This window comes from Acinonyx jubatus, chromosome B1 (genome assembly GCF_027475565.1).
Source record: "Acinonyx jubatus isolate Ajub_Pintada_27869175 chromosome B1, VMU_Ajub_asm_v1.0, whole genome shotgun sequence".
Lineage (NCBI taxonomy): Eukaryota > Metazoa > Chordata > Mammalia > Carnivora > Felidae > Acinonyx > Acinonyx jubatus.
The window spans coordinates 15,640,730-15,655,636 of record NC_069382.1 but is presented as its reverse complement, the minus strand read 5'-3'; the positions used below and the strand labels follow the sequence as shown (position 1 = coordinate 15,655,636).

Here is a 14,907-nt window from a genome sequence, read left to right as displayed (position 1 = left end):
ATGAAGGCTCAAATTAAGAATTTCACTCATCCACAGAGTAGCTTTGCCTGAAGAACTGTGCACGCACACTGCATTGCTAGAGCACCTGCCTAGTAGTAAACAGGGTTAATTTGGAAACCAACCAATAAATATTTCAGGATTATACAAGGCACGGTGTAAGGTACCATGATCATGCTTCTTCCTTGAACTAAGGAGGCCAGTTTCACAAATGAGAACTAAGAAGGAAACTAGTAGAAACAAGTGCCAGATGAGTTCTTTATAATTCATGTGTTCAAGAGAGAAAATTTGTATCGTAAGGCTAAAGATGGAATTCTTCACCTTTTTAAAATCAGATCATTACGGCCATGCTAATTTGGTGGATAAGGCATTGCAGCTCTTGAAGGAAAGAATAAGACGGGGGGATGCTATGGCATATTTCCTACGAGGTCAACTGTATTTTGAAGAGGTATCATTTCCTGTTTGTTTTCATTTCATATAATGCTGTTGTTGGATCCTCAGAGCAAAATTTCCTGTAGAGTTCCTTACATTGTTATACAAAGGGAATTCTGTTAAATTCCTTAGATTATGGTTGTGCCTTTAAGTATAATATATTAAGGAAATATCTCACCTTCCTTCACAAAAGTCATTCTAATGAAAGTCATTTGTAGGAGTCATTTTGGTATGAAATCCATTCTCACACTATAAATTAAAAATATAATTTTTAGGGGCACCTGGGATGGCTTAGTCAGTTAAGTGAGCAACTCTTGATTTTGGCTCAGGTCATGATCTCACAGTTCATGGGGATCAAGCCCTGCATAGGGCTCTGTGCTGACAGAGTGGAGCCTGATTGGGATTCTCTCTTTCTGCCCCTCCCCCTGTGAGTGCTCATGCTCACAAGCTCCCTCTCAAAATAAACTTATAAATGTGCACAAGCTCTCTGTCAAAATAAACTTCTATTTCCTCCCTTCTCTTCCTTCATATAGAGTATTCTGACTTTTCCAGCTCTCTCACATCTAGGCCAAACATTAGCCAGAAGGGACAATGAGTGTTAACAGCTAGGTCTCTAACTCATTATGTGTTCTTTAAAATTAGTATTTGCTAGTATTTTGGTGACGTTTTTATTAATTTTATGAAATTGTTGATTAATTCGAGTTTATGAGAAAAAGGAATTCAGTTGTTTTTGTGTCTTCCAGAAGTTGTTTTTCTCTGGTCTGCTCTTCCTGAGTAAATAACTTTCCAGTTCAGTAGCAGACTTTCTTTCCACGATTACAAATGATTCATTCTTTAGTACAGGACATTTTCCCTGATGGATTAAGACATTAGCCCCATATTAGTGCCTTACACCTTAGCATAGTTGTTATCAGATTGTAACTGCTGAGGAGCCTTAAAACATGAATTCTTTTATTATTTTTTTTTAATTTATTTTTGAGAGAGACAGAGACAGCATGAGCAGGGGGAGGGGCAGAGGTGGGGGGCGGAGAGAGAATCCCAAGGAGACTCTACGTTGCCAGCACAGAGCCCGATGCAGGGCTCATACCCATGAAACTGTGAGATCATGACCTGAGCCGAAACCAAGAGAGGACACTTGATCCACTGAGCCACCAACTCAGGTGGTGCCCCAACATGTAGGTTTCTGTAGGAAGTATAGGAGAAAGAATTTTAGAGAATCACACTTGGTTTTCCATGTCTTCTCCCTAGCTGGAGAACTGCAACACTGGCAGCCATGATTTAATAATGGTGGATATTTAATAATGGTGGATATTTAATAATGGTGGATATTTAATAATGGTGGATATTTAATAATGGTGGATATTTAATAATGGTGGATATTTAATAATGGTGGATATTCTGATGTGCACATCTTCTCTGATGCCCTGGCCCCAGCTCTGCAGTGTCTCAGACTAGGAGTGGCAGGTCCTATGGCAGCATGGATTGAGCAGAGGGTTAGGCTATCGTTTTGAGAGATGTTTGGCAATATCCACATGTAAGAATAAAAACAAAAGAGAGTCTCACCCAGATTTTTCCTAGTCACTTCCCTCTGTTGTCATATTTAGGCCTATTTAATTGGTTTCATGGTGTGCTGATTGCTGTTGATGCCTTACTTCCAAATTCCATAAGTGTGTTGCTGTCTTTTGCTATATTTGGTGCTCCTAGCTAGATTTAGGTGGGAATTAAATATTTGTGATGACTTTAAGGTAATAATAAAAATAATTCAATATTTCCTCGGAGCTCGTAGGGATGGTATGAAGAAGCATTAGAACAGTTTGAAGAAATCAAGGAAAAAGACCATCAAGCAACTTACCAGCTAGGAGTAATGTATTACGATGGGCTGGGGACATCTACAGACGCTGTAAGTTACTGTTTCATTCACAATGTTTAAGATTTCATTGTTAATGGGTTTTTGAGGTGATTCAGGTTATTTATATTTTAATATTATATTTCTGTACTTTTATTTCAATAATATCTATCCTTTTAGAATTTAAAGAATAGCAGTAGTCATTTTTACATATATGTGAAAGACAGTATTTCTTATTGCCCCCTCCTTGCTACCATTGACTATCAATGACACTTTTGTTTTAAAATGTTTTCCTTTTTGTTTGAAAGTTATTCCAAAACTACATGAACATGGAGAAAAGTTAAAAAAATAAGTAAAAATAGGATCACCAAATTCTACTATCAAATATGAACAGTTATTATTTAAAAAAATTTTGTTTGATGTTTATTTTTGAGACGATGCAAGAGACAGAGTGCAAGCGGCAGAGGGACAGACAGAGGGAGACACAGAATCTGAAGCAGGCTCCAGGCTCTGAGCTGTCAGCCCAGAGACCGACGTGGAGCTTGAACTCGCTTGAGCTCATGAACCGTGAGATCGTGACCTGAGCCAAAGTCGGACACTTAACCGACTGAGCCACTCAGGTGCCCCAACACTGTTATTATTTTAAAGTATATTCTTCCATGTATTGCCCCATGCAAAAAATTATATATATATATACATATATTTATTTGTATGTGTGGGCACATCGCACACACTTTTTCAATGTAGGACTACACTATACATAATGGTTTTTAATATCCTTTTTCACCTAACAATGTATTTTGAATGTCCTTGTCTTTGTCAATAAATATAATCTACATTATCATTTTAATAATGGCGAAATTAATGTATATCAATAATATTTGTAGGCCTCATTTATTTGTAAATGTTTGCAGATAAAAGAAAGAATAAACTAAGCTATGAGGTTTGGAGATCAGTATGACAATTTTCTCTATTCCTTATGGGATTCTGGGCTTTAGTTTCGTTTGTAAAATGAAAATAAATAAACATAAGTTAGAGATACATCTGTCATTTCCTCCTCATCCCTTGGCCATGGCCAACCTTGAAAATTGATCATGGCCCCCCTTCTAGCTGAATCCAGACGTAGCTTCCGAACTTTTATCAATACAAAGCTTTAAGGTTACATTACCAGTTCAATCCACTGGAGCCAACATGCAAAATAAAAACCATCAACCTAAGTCACATAGTTGTTAATGAAATTGAACAACATGTAAAATAACACAAGGCACATGTAGTAAGCATTTGATGAGTGTTTTCTTTCCTGATTTTATCTTGTATAAAATTAATGATGGGAACTATAATTCCTGAAATACTTAATTTTTACTCTTTTAGAATCATAGCATATGATGAAATAAGTGAATGATGAAACAAATATTTGCATTAAATGCAAGATATTTTATTTTAACCCGTTTACAGTTTAACCTGTTGAAAGTGTAGTAATATGGGGTGGCTCAGTTGGTTGAGGGTCCAAGTCTTTGATTTCAGTTCAGGTCATGATCTCAGGGTTGTGGGATTGACTCTCACGTTGGGCTCTACGCTCAGTGTGGAACCTGCTTAGGATTCTCTCTCTCCTCCTGCCCCTCTACCCTGCTTGCATACTCCCTCTCTTTAAAAAAATAAAAATTAAAAAAGTGTAGTAACGTGGAATCCATGACTACATTGTTCTCAATCCAACCTGAACCCTCTTTGAAACATCTTTATTTTGTCTGATTCTCACTCATACTGTACATACCTCTTTCCACCATCCTCTAGGTGTTGGCAATACAATTTTCCCTGTTTGCCTCTTTGTAGCCAATCCTCTGTCACCTTTGCTAGCGGCTTCTCTTCTAGAGGTTGAAGTGTGTCAGAACCTAGGCCCTTGCTGCCCTCTTCTGCTCTCTCTCCCTGACTAAGCTCATTCAGTCCATGGCTGACATCAGCTAGACTTTTAAAAGACTTCCAAATTGTCTTCACACCAGAACCTCATTCTGAGATCCATACAGCCAAATTCCTCCCTCTTCCTAGATGTTTACTTGTCATCTCTCGATCCCTTGGAGTCCATATCTAGTTCACCTACAAACCTGTTGCTTAAAATACACACAAGTCCTACTATTTGAGACAGTGGAGTTTCTTTGCGCACTGGTGCCATTCAGAGGGGTGGTCGTCATCCTTGGAACTGCCTTGAAGGACACGAAAGCAGCTTAAAAAATCCCTTCCTATTTTTTGCACTCTGAGCACCTACTCTACAATCCCCGAGGTATGTGCTTACTCTTATAATTTATCCGACCCTGGTTTATTTAGTTGGATTCACTGCATTATTCACTTACTCTTTCCTTCCACAAACATTAACGAGGAAGGAACAGTCTGAGATGCTGGAGAAGCAAAGATAAGTATGAAAAGGAACGCATAGTTTGAGAATAACTATGAGTGCAGTTGTGAGTCCTGGATTGAGACAATACGTGTGCGAGGCACAAACGTGGGGTCAGGGGAGATTCCGCCGACGCTTAGAAGAGAAGCACAGCATATAAGGTAAGGAAGGAATGGCATTCAGAGGGAGGGAGAGACATGAGCAATGTTACGAAACCTCCTTCAGTACCCTGGATCCAGCTTCCTCAGTCATCTCTTTGCACATTTCAGCATACTAACTGATGTAGGCTTGGCATGACCACCCATTAACTGTGCTGTATATGGGAGGCAGCCGGGCACTTCTAAGTCATAACTAGAGAAACCTAAAGAACAGCAATCTTAACACCAATCATGAGTCCATTTAACCATACTCTTCAAGGCAGTTACCACCTAATCTCTGTGACCATCATATCCTATGATATGTACTAAACAAAATCAAAAATGTAAATTGACATACTGATCTTATGAATCTTTTCTCATCCTCAATTAATAAAGCAGTTTTGGTGGAATAGTATTAAAATTCGTTCTACAAAATATTTTAAACAAGATTCATCATAGTAAGATAAAGCCTATTTACTTTAAGTAGTAGGATTACTATTCTTATTATTTCAATGATACACTCCAACGTTTAAATATCTGGTGAAAAAAAAAATTGGTCTCGAGTGATTCAGATTCTCCATAATTGTTTTGCCTGCAAATTCAGATAGGATTGAAAGTATTATAATTATTTTATTCAATTGATTTTCTGTTAGATTTTCAAGAGACTCTTATTTTTATATCAATTTTAAGTCATTAAAAACCCAAGGTGCTCTTTAAAAAAAACTACCAAAAAAGTCTCAAGACTCAGATTCACTCTGTCATTGTGTCACTCTCTTCTTTGGCATTTATCTATATTCATTACAACGAGATATTACACTTAGTTGGCTGTCAAAATTAACTGGAAATTGGAAGAAATTCTGTGGCTGCACTACCTCACGTGATTCTTTACGAACTTGCTGAGTATTTTCTCCCCATCCTTTCCCCCTCCTGTGTCTTTCCCCTCTACCCTCTCTTTCTCTGATGCCAAAAATGGATTTATCCCATTGTCTCAAACAGAGTAATTGAGTCATCTCCTCTTTTGCCTTTCCCTCATGTTACTTCCCTGGAGAGGATTTCTGTGGCCATATTATCAAAATCAACACCCTTTCCTTTCTTCACAAACTTTAATGATTACCTTAGTTATTTGTTACCTGTTTAATTTCTTTATCTCTAATTGGAATGTAAGCTCTACAGAATCAGGGGGTTTCATCTGTCTTGCTCACGACTCAATCCCCTAGAGACTTAGAACAGGGCCAGAACCACAGCAGATGCTCAATCATATTTATTGACTGATCTTGTGGCCCCTTGCTGACCACATTGTTATCAGAGTCACCTCAAAAGGCTTTTTCAAAGGACTTTTCTAGAGTAAGATCCTATGTAAGAAAAAGTATGGTAGCAGCTGTTAAGATAATAAAATATTTGCCCTTGTTACAAGAAAAAGCAATGCTTCCTTAGAAGAATGAAGTATCATAACCAAGTAAAACTTAGCCCAGAAATTTAACAATTCAACCTAAGGAACTCTATGAATATAATACTTTAGTAGCCTGAGTAAGACACCATATGATGGTTTTAGTATGTATTGAAAAAGCATTTCATAAAACCCAGGACTTATTCATAATGAAAACCTTTAAACATTTTTTTTCAACGTTTTTTATTTATTTTTGGGACAGAGAGAGACAGAGCATGAACGGGGGAGGGGCAGAGAGAGAGGGAGACACAGAATCGGAAACAGGCTCCAGGCTCCAAGCCATCAGCCCAGAGCCTGACGCGGGGCTCGAACTCACGGACCAGGAGATCGTGACCTGGCTGAAGTCAGACGCTTAACCGACTGTGCCACCCAGGCGCCCCCATAATGAAAACCTTTAAAAAAAAAAAAAAACAACACTAGGAATTATGTTTCCTTATAACTTAGGAATAGCCACTTACAGTTAAAAGCCCAAACCAGAGACTGTCTTTTTCGAAGCAGAAATAAAATCTTTTTCACGGGTCATACTGACCTACTCATACTATCTCCTGAATATCTTTCAGATCTGTCCCCAGTCCTTTATTCCCACTCCCTCTCTTCCAGTTCAGGCTCACAGGACCCATTACCTGGGTTATTTCAGAAGTAGATCCCCAGCTTCTGTGCTGGTCCCAGACTAGTTACTCAAACTGCCACTAATGCTGTCTTTCCAAAATACAAATCTGATTATGTCCCGTCCATCCAAAGACTTCAACGTTGAAGGTCCAAAGAAGGGCACGATTTGGAGTGTTCCCATGGACAGCCAGCTAGTTGGACACCTAGAGGCCCACATAAAGTAACATTTACTTGGTAAATTTTTCAGTTTCAAAAGCAATAACTGCCCTTCCAAACCCTCATTCAAGTCCCAAGTTTGCAGTGTCTGCCGACATGGGGGGCTTCACCAGGCATCATGAGGCTAACCCACTGTGACTGTACCTGAACTAGACATCAGAATTCCATCTGGAACCCTGACTTCACTCGGTCCCACCAAGTGTCACAGCTGTATCACCTCCGGCTACTACACACAACGTATGCCTCTCTGGTCATTTGTCTTCTCACGTATTCTCGACTCCATATTGCTTTCTGTTTCCTCTCCTGTTCTTACGGCTGCCCTCCCTCCTAAACTTTCCAGCTGGCAAATCCTCAGGCTTTTCTCAGACTATTTCTTTCCCTTCCTTGCCTCATCGGAAACTTAGCTCTCCCATAACCACCTCTGTGTAGGTCGAGGGCTCTCCTTCCCTATCCCAGTGTGCTCAAAGGTGGAGTTGGCATCATTTTCACCCCCCAATTCATTTTCCAGCTATGAGCTCTCCTCTACTCCACTGACTTTCCTACTTCTATCAACTTCCCAGTCATTGGTCATTCCCGAACATTTCATTCTGGGATTATAGTTTTCCTCCCTGTGTTGTTCCATCATTTTGTCTGACACTTGAATTAAGAACTGAGTAACAAGAGGGAGAGACCATGTATGTAGGTCTGCGGAATCACATTCAGGTAGAGGAAATAGCTAGCGTTAAGGTCTGAGGAAGGAGGGAAAACTGGAGTGTAGTCAAACCAGTGAGATGGGGCCAAACCACATGGGACTTGGAAAACGAGGGCCAAGAGTTTGGCTTGTGTGATCAATGTAATGTGAAAACACTGAAAGGGAGGGAAATCAATATGATTTCCATTAAAAGAAATCATTTTGTCTGTTGTGTGGGGAATGGACTGAATGGAAGCAGGAGTAGAAGCAGGAAGCCAATTGGGAAGCCACTGGGGTTCAGATAAAACCACTTTAACTAAAGTACCATTCGTGGAAATACAGATAAGTGGAGAGATTTAGAATATACTCTTAAGAGGATACAGGCCTTCTAATGGACTGGGAGAGGGCCAGGAGTAATAAATAATAAATAAGGGGAGGGATCAAGGGTGATATTGCCATTTAACAACAATGGGACGACTGAGGAAGGAGCAGGTTTGGGACATGACAAGAAAACCTAACTTTTGAAGTATGCGTTAAGTCACCTGTGCAGAGATGTCAAGTAGAGAGTTTGGAACTCAGTGATGCAGTCAGGACTGGAGAAATCGGGGCGGGGCGGGGGGGGGGGCGGTCTCGGTGGACCATTGGTAGTTATGGCACCAGATTTGGATGCAGTTGCTGAATGAGTGAACGCAGAGAAGAGGAAAAGGCCAGGGACAGAGATGGGGAGCCCTCCAATATTTAATGGTCAGAGGGGAAAGAATAGCCAGCAAAAGAGAATGAGAAGGAGCAGGGAGAATAGAGGAAGTTGAGGAGTGTGTGGTGATCTGGAAGTCAGATGATGAAACTGTTTCAAGGAGGAAGTAATCATCTGTCTCAAATTCAGTTGAGGTGAGTATAATGAAAACTGAGCGCTTACTGTTAGGCACATTAAGACGAATCTCCTCGGAGACCCTGACTAAAGCCTTTTCAGTGGAGGGAGAAGGGACCAAAGTCAGAGTGGGCCGAGGAGACGCATGGAGGTGAGGAGTTGGGCATAAGCACTGAGTTTTGTCATATAGCAGAACAAATGCATATGCACTAACGAGGTCATGGACTCGAGGGAGGGTCCTCCCTGGTCCAGAGATACCACAGTGTATTTGTAAGTTGATACACAAGATCTAGCAGAGAGGTGAAAAGGATGAGTTAGGTAAATTCACAGATTCAGTGTCTCTCTTGATTTTCTATTTTCTCAGTGACATAAAAGAAAAGCCACGTACTCGCTTCAGCAGTATGTACACTAAAACTGGAAGGACAGAGAAAATTAGCATAGTCCCTGCATGTGAGGATGACTCACAAAGTCATGAATCACCCCATGTTTTTATAAAAATATAAATAAAAATTTTCGAAAGGTGAAGCATGGGCTGAGAATGAGGGAAAGGGCAGGGCAGCAGAAGTGTGAAGAGACAGGATGAAGTTTGAAATAGTTCTCTTCCCTACCAGGTTAAGTGGGAGAGAACACTGAGGCAGCAAACTGATGGTATTGTTTGCCAGGGCTGAGAGCTCACTCTGAAATCTGTGATCAGGAGGACCTATTGCCATGGCTGTGTTTTTTCCCAGCCATGTGCAGCTGCTTGAGTGCATCTGAGTAGGCAGAGAAATGGTTTATCTGCCAGATAAATGAGTGTCAAGGAGGGAAAGAGGAATGAAGGGATGAGTATGGTGACAGACGCAGAATAAGCCTAAAAGGTGAGAATTAAGGACATGAAGAAGTAGAGGAACCAGGGAAGTTGGCAGGTTCAATGCATTGGCATATGGCAACTCCCAAAGAGAATGGCTCGAATGTGATTACATATGGAGGCCAGCGGAGCAAAGGAAGATGGCCACTGTAGATCCCTTCTCACCTAGAATTACACTGGCTTGATAATACCTTTAACTCACAGTAAAGGGGAAAATATCTCTTTTCATTATTATCACTTTATTAACGTACCAATGTTCTTGTACTAATTTGGTCCAGACTCTGGTTCAACCATATATGCTTTGTGTGGTAGATTTGACCTGTTTTCTTCAGGGAGCATTCAAAGGTCATTATTACCCCATAGAGAATGGTAATTACATGTGGGCTCCAACACCTAGGGAAGCTACAAATGGAAAGAGGAAATAGCTTTGGGGGGGAGGGGGCAGGGAATGAATAAAGCAACAAAGTTTTGGCTGAGATAAAATTGCAGTGAGGACAAGTTCACCTGTTTTAGCTTTGCTTTCCCCATCTCACAGAATTCTAAAAAGGTTTTTAAACCCTTTCTTTAGCATAAGGCAGTAAACATTTGAGTGTAATTTAGTGCCAGATTGCAGGAAATTTGACTTAGGAAATTCAGTCTATGGACTCATCAGGCAACTGTGCTTCTGTTTTCTAGACACAATACGTTTCGACATCTGTCCTCTAATCCACTCCCTAGATTTTTTAAACAATTTTTAAATTTTACTTATTTATTTTTGAGAGAGAGACAGAGAGTGAGCGGGGGAGAGGCAGAGGACAGAGAGAATCCTAAGCAGGCTCTACACTGTCAGCAGAGCCCAATGTGGGGCTCAAACTCACAAACTATGAGATCATGACCTGAGCGAAAAACTAGAGTCAGACGCAGAACAGACTGAGCCACCCAGGAGCCCCTCTAACCCACTCCCCAGATTTAACTTCACATATTAAATGCAATCGGAATCAAATTTCCTACAAGATTTTTTATGGCATGTGGCAAGCTGATTCTAGAATTCATATGAAAGAACAAAAAGCCAAATATTTATATGTAGTATTTAAAGCAAGGTGGGTTTTGTTCAGGAATAGGCAAAGATCAAAAGAACAAAAGAGTCCAGAAACAGACGTACATCAATATATGGGTATTTACCATGTCATAAAATTTCACATGTGTGAGAAATGGTGATGGAACGGTTTGGTCACATTTTTAATTTACTTATTTTCTAGCTATATATACTCTTTTTAGTAGTTGCTCTAGAGATTACAATATGCACTTTTAATTTATCACAACAGACAAGGAGTTTATATGGAATTCTTCAGGTAAAATATAGGAACCTTGAATAAGTATGCTTTCATTGACCCTCCCACCCCCAATCTTTGTCACGCTATACTTAAATTCATATTATAAATCTCCAAATATAAAAGTGTTATAGTTTTTGCTTTAGTCATATATCTTTCGAAGAAATTAAGAGGATAATAAATTATATGCACATGTATATATACGTTTATCCTTTTATATTTATTACATATTTACCATTTCTAGAACTCTTCATTCCTTCCTGTCAACCTGAGTAGCCATTTGTCACCATATTCCTTTCCTTTTGACCTGAAGAATTTCCTTTGAAGGGAATTTCTTATAGTACAGTTTGCAGATGATGATTTATCTCTGATTTTGATCATCTAAAAATGTCTTTAGGGGCACCTGGGTGGCTCAGCCGGTTGAGCGTCTGACTTCGGCTCAGGTCATGATCTCATGGTTTGTGGGTTCGAGCCCCGCTTTGGGCTCTGTGCTGACAGCTCAGAGCCTGGAGCCTGCTTGGGATTCTGTGACTCCCTCTCTCTCTGCCCTCCCTTGCTCATGCTCTTTCTTTCAAAAATAAGCATTAAAAAAAAATTTTTTTAATGCTTAAAAATGTCTTTAATCTGCCTTCACTTTTGATGAATTGTTTTTGCCGGTTGAGTTTTTCTTTTCCACACTTTAAAAATGCTATTCTTGGGGCACCTGGGTGGCTCAGTCGGTTGAACAACTGACTCTTGGTTTCGGCTCAGGTCATGATCTCACAGTTCGTGAGTTTGAACCCTGCATTGGGATCTGCACTGTCAGACTTGGGATTCTTTCTCTCCCTCTCTCTCTGCCCCTCCCCCACTCGCTCCCTCTCAAAATGAATAAACTTAAAAAAATGCCACTGTCAAATCTTCTGGCCTTCATTAATTGCCTTGCTCCTCCCCCCACCAGTGTTTTTGAGATGTAATTGACATATATCATATTAGGTTGTATGACATAATTTGATGTAAGTATATATTGAAAAATGATTATCACAATAAAGCTAGTTGACATCCGTCACCTCACATAGTTACAAACTTTTCTTATGACTAGAAATTTTAAGAGCTACTCTCATAGCAACTTTCAAATATATAACACAGTGTTGTCAACTATAGGCTCCATGCTGTATATTACATTCCCAGAACTTATTTATAACTGGAAGTCTGTGCCTTTGAGTATAGTTGACAATATTACATTAGTTTCAGGTGTACAGCACAGTGATTAGACTACCAATTATGCTATGCTCATCACAAAAGTAGCTACATCTGTAACCACACAGCGGCATTACAATATCAGTGACTATATTCCTTATGCCTTTCATTCCTGTGACATTTCATAACTAGAAGTCTGTATCTCCCACTCCCCTTCACCCATTTTGCCCATTCCCCCACCCCCTCCCGTCCACAAAGCATATGTTTGTTCTCTGTATTTACAGGTCTGATTCTGCCTCTTATTTATTCATTTTTTTAGATGCCACATATGAATGAAATTATATGGTATTTATCTTTCTCAGTCTGACTTACTTCACTTAGCTAGCATAATACCCTCTAGGTCCATCCACATTGTTACAAATGACACAGTCCCATCCTCTTTTTATGGCTGAGTGATATGCCTGTGTGTGTGTGTGTGTGTGTGTGTGTGTGTACATACATACATATATATATGTACCACATCTTTCTTACCCATTCATCAATCAGTGGACTCTTCCATATCTTGGTTATTGTAAATGATTCTGCAATAAACAAAGAAGTGGATAGATCCTTTCAAATTACTGTTTTTGTTATCTTTGGGTAAATACCCAGTAGTTGAATTAATGGATCATATGGTATTTCTATTTTTAATTTTTTGAAATTATACTGTTTTGCACACTGGCTGTTCCAATTTACATTCCCACCAACAGTGAACAAGGGTTTCTTTTTCTCTACATTCTAACACTTGTTACTTCTTGTCTTTTTTATTTTAGCCACTCTGACAATGTGATGTCTCATTGTGGTTTCGATTTGCATTTCCCTGATGATGAGTGATGTTGAGCATCTTTTCATGTGTCTGTTGGCTATCTGTATGTCTTCTTTGGAAAAACGGTCCTGTGCACATTTTCTACTTGGATTATTTGTGTGTGTGTGTGTGTGTGTGTGTGTGTGTGTGTGAGAGAGAGAGAGAGAGAGAGAGAGAGAGTTGGCTAAGTTCTTTATATATTTGGATATTAACTTTGTCAGATGTATCATTTGCAAATATCTTTTCCCACTGAGTAGGTTTTTGGCCTTTTTGTTTTGGTGGTGGTTTCCTTCACTGTGCTGCAAAAGCGTATTTTGATGTAGTCCCCATAGTTTATCTTGGGTTTTGCTTCCCTTGCCTTAGGAGACATATCTAGAAAAATGTCTCTATGGCGAATGCTAGACTCACTGCCTGTTTTCTAGGAACTTTATGGGTTTAGATCTCACATTTAAGTCCTTAGTCCCTTTTGAGCTGATTTTTGTGTATGGTATCAGAAAGTGGTCCAGTTTCATTCTTTAACATGTAGCTGTCCAGTTTTCCCAACACCATTTATTGAAGAGACTATCTTTCATTGTATATTCTTGTCTCCTTTGTCATAGATTATTTGACCATATAATTGTAGGTTTAATTCTGGGTTCTTTCTTCTGTTCCATTGATCTATGTGTCTATTTACATACCACTACCATACCGCTTTACTACAGCTTTGCATAGTATACCTTGAAATCTGGAATTGTGATACCTCCAGTTTTGTTCTTTATTGAGGTTGCTTTGGCTCTTCAGGGGTTTTTGCAGTTCCATGCAAATTTTAGTAATTTTTTAATTTTGTGAAAAATGCGGTTGGTATTTTGATAGGTATTGCACTGACTCTATAGATTGCTTTGTGTAATGTACATTTTAACAATGATGGGGCACCCGGGTGGCTCAGTTGGTTAAGCGACTGACTTCAGCTCAGGTTATGACCTCACGGTTCATGAGTTCGAGCCCCATGTCAGGCTCTGTGCAAAAAGCTCAGAGCCTGGAGCCTGCTTCAGATTCTGTGTCTCCCTCTCTCTGACCCTCCTCCACTCACACTCTTTCTCTCAAAAATAAATAAATACTAAAAAATATTTAAAAATATATATACATTTTAACAATGTTAATTCTTCAAATCTAGAAGCATGGAATATCTTTCCATTTGTGTCATCTTCAATTTCTTTCATCAATGTTTTATAGTTTTCACAGTACAGGTCTTTCACTTCTTTGGTTAACCTCCTAGGCATTGTATTCTTTTTGGTACAGTTATAAGTGTAGTTTAATTTCTCTTTCTGCTACCTTATTAGTATATAGACATACTACTGATTTCAGAGCATTAATTTTATCTACTTCAAATTTATTGAATTCACTTATTAGTTCTAACAGGTTTTTGATGGAGCCTTTAGGTTTTCTATGTATAGTATCACAGTCATCTTCCAATAGTGATAGTTTAACTTCTTGTTTAACAAAATGAATACTCCTTTTTCTTATCTGATTGCTGTGGCTATGACTTCCAGTAGCATGTTGAATACAAGTGGTGAGGATGGACATCCTGGTCTTATTCCTAATCTTAGAGGGAAAGCTGTGTTTTTCATATTCAGTAAGATGTCAGCTGTGGGTTTTTCATATAGGTCTTTATTGTGTTGAGGTATGTTTCCTCTAAACCTACCTTGTTCAGAGTTTTTATCATGAATTGATGTTGAATTGTATCAGATGCTTTTTCTGCATCTGTTGAGATGATCATATGATTTGTATCCTTTGTTTTGGTGATGTGGCGTACCACATGGTTGATTTGTAAATACTGAACTATCCTTGTATCCCCAGAATAAATCCCACTTGATTGTGGTGAATGATCCTTTTAATGTATTGTTGGATTCAGCTTGCTAATATTTTGTTGAGTTTTGCATCTATGTTCATCAGGGATATTGGCCTATAGTTTTCTTTTTTTGTGGTGTCTTTGTCTGGTTTTGGTATCAGGGCAATGCTGGCTTCACAGAATGCATATGGAACCTTTCCTTCCTCTTCTATTGTTTGAATCATTTAGGAGAATAGGTTTTAACTCTTCTTTAAATGTCTGGTAGAATTTACCTATGAAGCCGTCTGTTCCTGG

At 39.2% G+C, this 14,907-nt stretch overlaps 1 protein-coding gene and 1 non-coding gene across 8 annotated transcripts in view; both read left to right on the top strand.

The window, feature by feature from the left end:
- Window positions 1–14,907, top strand: part of LRP2BP (LRP2 binding protein) — a 40,448-nt gene that overhangs the window by 12,126 nt on the left and 13,415 nt on the right. For 4 of the 7 annotated variants that reach the window (XM_027077123.2, XM_027077124.2, XM_027077127.2 and 1 more), the window contains 2 exons: window positions 333–445; window positions 2,216–2,329. In XM_027077123.2, the coding sequence (XP_026932924.1) occupies window positions 333–445; window positions 2,216–2,329 (227 nt within the window). Of the gene's footprint in view, window positions 1–332; window positions 446–2,208; window positions 2,330–14,907 lie in introns of those variants that run through there. The other 3 variants (XM_053216314.1, XM_053216315.1, XM_053216316.1) reach the window with 2 other exon arrangements.
- Window positions 8,993–9,099, top strand: LOC113604733 (U6 spliceosomal RNA). Its single transcript, XR_003426755.1, has one exon. It is a non-coding gene; the product is annotated as a U6 spliceosomal RNA (small nuclear RNA).